Below are 6,500 nucleotides of genomic sequence, written 5' to 3' on the forward strand. Positions count from 1 at the left end.
ACTCAGGACTTCTGGAAGAACAGCCAGTGCTCTTAACCACTGAGCCATCTCTCCAGCCCCTCCTTATATCTCTTAATAGACATTTCTCCTGCAAGGCTATATCCTAGACAAAATGTTTAGAAATGACAGATGTGAGCCTCATTGTTCAGCTTCTGTTTTCTAAAATGAGTTGATGATTAGAACTTTTGTGTCATGGAATAACTGTGGGGAGCCCCAGAATTATATGAATATACTGCCAAAGAAGTATATATCACCATGCTGTCAGTATCACACTTTCTATTATACACATGTATGGGATATTTTAGACTGCAGTGACCTATGATGATGTGCATATCGACTTCACTTGGGAGGAGTGGACTTTGATGGATCCTTCCCAGAAGAATCTCTACAAAGATGTAATGTGGGAGACCTACAGAAACCTTACTGCTGTAGGTAAGACTGAATTTCTTTTGTATTACATTTTAAAATAAAAGGACAACTCTTCCGTAGTTATTGATACACTTTTGTAATTTCAATTGAGAAAGAAGAAGAATGAAGTGAATAAATCTGGCATTGTTCTAAGGTTCACTGAAGATAATAACTTAACTTTTGCACAGTTTCCCATAATATATGATATATTTTCTGGTACTGTATTTTAGGCTACAGTTGGGAAGACCATGATATTGAAGAACATTGTCAAAGTTCTGGAAAACTTAGAAGGTACTTTTCATGTGCTGGCTGATACAAATGTGCCTATGGAGAAATTTTAATGTGTCTCAGAAGTTTTAAATAAAAGTGACAATGTCAATAAGCACAGTTTAACGTGTACTGATGATTGTTAAATTCTCACAAAACCAAATGCCTCAATGTCAGGTAGCTGATATGTGTTCTCAAGGCATTCCTCTAAGAAAGAACACAGTGAAACAATGCCTTCACTGATATTCTCATTTTAATTACAGCTCCATGATAGTTCTTCTGTTGAACAACCAATCTGTTTAATTTCATGCCACTCAGATATTGTAAAAGGAATATGTGTTGAATAGGTGAGAAGTATATATCCAAGTATATATCTATGAGGAACAAAAAGTCAAGTTGTGTGAATGCAGTGGGCAAACATTTTATTTGCTTCTTTTCCTTTATCAGTATATCATATACTACTGTGGATACAAGCCATGTGAGCATAGGAAGGATGCAATATAACTCTCTCTCACACACACACACAGAATAATTAGAGGCTAAGTAATAGTCCCCACTTTGAGTAGGATTTTTGAATGTGATACAGTTTAAATTTAATTGATTTTCCAACTTCATTGGGAATACATCAAGACACCCAAACTGGAGAAAAGCTCTATGAGTATTGGAATGTATAAATAGGTCTATTGTCCTGGTTCACTTTGCTAGTGGAGTATGACTCTCACTATTGGAAAACTTATGAGTGCAATAAGTATGTTAAAGCTTTGAGTTCTTCCAGTTCTCTTCAAATATGTGAAGAATCTCATATAGATAAAAGATTCTATAAATATGGACCCTATAATAAAGGCTCTTACCATTACGGATACTTTCAAAGATACAAAACAGCCCTAAATGAAGGGAAACACTATGAGTGTAAACTTTAAGATCTTATTTGTCTTAAAAATTAGACAAAATTTTTAAATTAATTCATACAGATATAAATATTCATCAGTGTACTGAATGCGATAAAGCTTTTACATGTGCCAATTATCTTTACAGATACAAAGAACATCATATTGGGGAGAAACTCTCTGAATATACTCAATGTGCAAAAGCATTTTTATATTATGGTCATCTTCAGAATAATGAAAGTATTCATACTGGAGAAAAACTCTATAGTTGTATTCAATATGATGAAGCCTTTTCACACAACAGTAGTCTCCAAATACGTGAAGAAACACATACAGGAAAGAAAATCAATGAGAGTAATCAGTGTGGTAAAGCCTTCACAAGTTATGATCATTTTCAAATACAAAAAGGAACACATACTGGAGAGAAACCCTATGAATGTAATCAATGTGGTAAAGCCTTTGCATGTACCAGTAGACTCCAAAGACATGAAAGAAGACATACTGGAGAGAAACCTTATGAATGTAATCAATGTGGTAAAGCCTTTGCATGTACCAGTAATCTCCAAAGACATGAAAGAACACATACTGGAGAGAAACCCTACAAATGTAATCAATGTGATAAAGCCTTTTCACAACACAGTTATCTCCAAATGCATGAAAGAACACATACTGGAGAGAAACCCTACAAATGTAATCAATGTGATAAAGCCTTTTTAAGACCCAGTCGTCTCCAAATACATGAAAGAATGCATTCTGGAGAGAAACCCTACAAATGTAATCAATGTGATAAAGCTTTTGCATGTGCCAGTACTCTCCAAATTCATGAAAGAACACATACTGGAGAGAAACCCTACAAATGTAATCAATGTGATAAAGCCTTTTTACGACACACTCAACTCCAAATACATGAAAGAAATCATTCTGGAGAGAAACCCTACAAATGTAATCAATGTGATCAAGCCTTTGCATGTTCCAGTAGTCTCCGAAAACATGAAAGAACACATTCTGGAGAGAAACCCTACAAATGTAATAATTGTGATCAAGCCTTTGCATATTCCAGTAGTCTCCGAAAACATGAAATAACACATTCTGGAGTGAAACCCTACAAATGTAATCAATGTGATAAAGCCTTTTCAGGACACAGTCTTCTCCAAAGACATGAAAGAACACATTCCGGAGAGAAACCCTACAAATGTAGTCAATGTGATAAAGCCTTTTCACAATACAGTCGTCTCCGAATTCATGAAAGAACACATTCTGGAGTGAAACCCTATAAATGTAGTCAGTGTCATAAAAACTTTTCACGACACCGTCTTCTTCAAATGCATGAAAGAACACATTCTGGAGAGAAAACCTACAAATGTAATCAATGTGATAAAGGCTTTGCATGTGTTGATAGTTTCCAAATACATGAAAGAAAACATACTGGAGAGAAACCCTACAAATGTAATCAATGTGATAAAGCCTTTTTACAACACTTTCATCTCCAAATACATGAAATAACACATTCTGTAGAGAAACCCCATGAATGTAATCAATGTGGTAAAGGCTTTGCATGTTCCAGTAGTCTCCGAAGACATGAAAGAACACATACTGGAGAGAAACCCTACAAATGTAATCAATGTGATAAAGCCTTTTCACGACACAGTTATCTCCAAAGACATGAAAGAACACATTACTGGAGAGACATCCTACAGATATAATTAATGTGATAAACGCTTTTCACAACACAGTAACCTTTAAATTCATGAAAGAACACATACTGGATAGAAACCCTCTGAATGTAATCAATATGGTAAAGCCTTTGCATGTACCAATAGTTTCTGAAGACATGAAAGAACACATACTGGAGAGAAACCCTACAGATGTAATCAATGTAATAAAGGCTTTTCACAACACTGTCATCTCCAAATACATGAAAGAACACAATCTAGAGAAGAAACCCCATAAATGTAGTCAATGTGATAAAGCCTTTATATGTGCTGGTAATCTCTGCATACATAAAGGAACTCATACTGAAGAGGAACCTTACAAATGCAATCAATGTAATAAAGACTTTATATGACTCAGTCATGTCCAAATACAAAAGGAATGCATTCTGGACAGAAACTATGAATTTAATGAATGTGGCAAAACCTTTGTATGTCTCAACAATCTCAGAACACATAAAGGAATACATACTGGAGAAAAACCCTAAGACTGTAATCAGTGTGGTAAAGCCTTTGCAATTCAAGGTCATCTTTAAATACATAAAATAACATATACTGGAGAGAAACCCTGCTGTGGGATGGTCTGTGTGTCAAATATGTTGTTCTGATTGGTTAAAAAATAAAACACTGATTGGCCAGTAGCCAGGCAGGAGGAAGTATAGGTGGGACAAGGAGGAGAAGAATTCTGGGAAGTAGAAGGCTGAGTCAGAGAGACACTGCCAGCCGCTGCCATGACAAGCAGCATGTGAAGATGCCGGTAAGCCACGGGACACGTGGCAAGGTATAGATTTATAGAAATGGATTAATTTAAGATATAAGAACAATTAGCAAGAAGCCTGCCATGGCCATACAGTTTGTAAGCAATATAAGTCTCTATGTTTACTTGGATGTGTCTGAGCAGCTGTGGGCCAGGCAAGAAAACTCTAGCTACAAAACCCTATGAATCTAATCAATTAGATAAAGCCTTTTCAAAACACAATCACCTCCAAATCCATAAAATAGCACATACAAGAGAGAAACCCTATGAATGTTATCAATGAGGTAAAACCTGGATGTGCCAGTAGTCTCTGAATACATAAAAGAACTCGTACTAGTGAGAAGCCCTTCAAATATAATCAATGTGATAATGCCTTTTCATACCACAATCCTCTCTAAATACATGAAAGAATACATTCTAAAGAGAAACCTAATTAATAAAATTAATGTGGTTAAGGCTTTACATGTGCTAATAGTCTCCAAATATATAAAAGAACACACATTGGAGTGAAATCCTGTGAATGTAATCCATGTGAAGCCTTTTCACAACAGACCAGTCTTCAAGTACATGAAAGAACACATACTGGAGAGAAAGCCTATGAATGTAATCCATGTGGTAAAGCCTTTGCATGTGCAGGTAGTCTCTGAAGGCATAAAGAAACACATACTGGAGAGAGATCCTATGATTGTAATCAATATAGTATAAACCCTTTGCATGAATCAGCAGTCTTTGAAATCATGAGAAAAAAAATCACACTCAGAGAAACCCTGTAAACGTAGTGAATGTGGTAAAGTTTTGCAGTCTATATTAGCCTTTATACAAGAACAAAACTTAATGTGTAATTTGTCTGCTAAGGCTTTACATTTTATATTAATCTTTGAGGGCCTAAAAAAAACCTAATACTGAGGGAAATCTGGCCATAAAGAGTTTGGTAAGATCTTTACTCAACAGACTTACATTCAGTTATACAAGATTACTCTGGAGAAAATATTTGACAAGTGTCACCAATCTGTTCAAGCATTATGATGCCCCTCTTTTTTTATTTGCACCTCCAAACTCATATGGACAAAAACTTATGAATTTAAACGATGAGCTAGACTGTTTCTATTCCACAGTTCTCTTCAATTACATGAAATTAAGGCATCCAGATATAAAACTTGATGTGTATTAGTGCCTTTTCTGTTGCTGTGATAAAACATGTCTGTGTCAACTTGTGGAATAGTTGGCCCTTGGATCCAGAAAGATACAGGATCACCATGAAAGTGGCATGGCAAAAAGTGTCAAACATGGCAGCTAAAGCAGGAAGCTAAGAATTCACACCTTCCACCTGTGGTATCAAAGTGAAAGTGGGAACTGGAAATGGTGTGTGGATATGAACTCTCTCTAATGTTCACCCCCAGGGACATACTTCTTCCAGCAGGGCAAGCATTACCTAAACCTCCCCAAATTGTGGGGGCTACACACCACCCCCACATTTCCCCAGAATGCTCTTGAGTAGGAGCAGCAGAAAATATTAGATAGAAGGATTCAGAGTGGGGAGAAACAGAAAGAAAATACAGGATAACCCGAGAAGGCCTGGAACCTATTCCAATAGGCGCCGACTGTCTCTGCCCTAGGGTACTTACAGAAATGCTAAGGGTTGGAGCAAAAGACGTCCCTCCAGCACAGCCGAGTACAGACCATCTCAGACACCTGCACTAACACCCATTGTCCAATCATCCTCTCTATGCATACCTGTTGGGTAAAGCCACAAGGAAACCTGAAAATGGGCTCCCACAGGTGCCCCTTTCTAATATATAAAAAACAACTCCTCATTAATAGTTCATAGCAATCTCCATAGCTGTCATTTCTTCCAGTATGATAATTGAGAATAATAAAGATGGCATTTCTTTTTTGGATTGGGTCCAAGGTGACTAAAGCAGTCTTAGCTGCATCCAGCCTTTTCTAAAGCAAAAACTCTTAATGTATTTGCAAACTTAAAGATTCCCTTAGTTTTATCATTAACATCAACAGGTTAACAAATTTCGCTATACATAGTTACAATTCTGTCAATCTTCCATCTCAAATAAAACACTTAACAGAACCATTTGCATTTCTTGCTAAGAGAACATAGGAAAAACTTATGATATATTCACATCAAACTTAAATATTTCATTAACTTCAAACCAGGGTGGATTACTATCAATACACTCAACCTTAATTCACTCATTACTCCCTCTTTTCTTTATAATTTTTTAAACAAATTCTTGAACCTAATAAGAAGAAAATCCAAACTTTTCCTTTTAAACACAACACCAGTTTCATAAGTAATTCCATTTTTACATAAACAGTTCCATTAAAAGTTCCATTTTTAAAACATAATATTTCATTAACCACCACAGTTAATAAAGCATATATTCATATGAAAAACTGCATCTCAAGCCTCGGTAGAAACAATTAATTTCTTCATTTAAACAGTTCAATTTTTTTTTT

At 35.9% G+C, this 6,500-nt stretch overlaps 1 protein-coding gene across 1 annotated transcript in view; it reads left to right on the forward strand.

The window, feature by feature from the left end:
• The window catches only part of LOC114688574 (zinc finger protein 431-like), a 34,676-nt gene extending 30,865 nt beyond the window's left edge, over nt 1–3,811 (forward strand). The window contains exons 3-5 of the mRNA XM_037206548.1: nt 306–432; nt 639–699; nt 1,711–3,811. Of these exons, the coding sequence (XP_037062443.1) occupies nt 306–432; nt 639–699; nt 1,711–3,265 (1,743 nt within the window). The 3' untranslated portion in view covers nt 3,266–3,811. The remainder of the gene's footprint in view (nt 1–305; nt 433–638; nt 700–1,710) is intronic.
• Nucleotides 3,812–6,500: the final 2,689 nt, after the last annotated feature.

The sequence above is a fragment of the Peromyscus leucopus genome, chromosome 6, assembly GCF_004664715.2.
Source record: "Peromyscus leucopus breed LL Stock chromosome 6, UCI_PerLeu_2.1, whole genome shotgun sequence".
Classification (NCBI taxonomy): Eukaryota; Metazoa; Chordata; class Mammalia; order Rodentia; family Cricetidae; genus Peromyscus; species Peromyscus leucopus.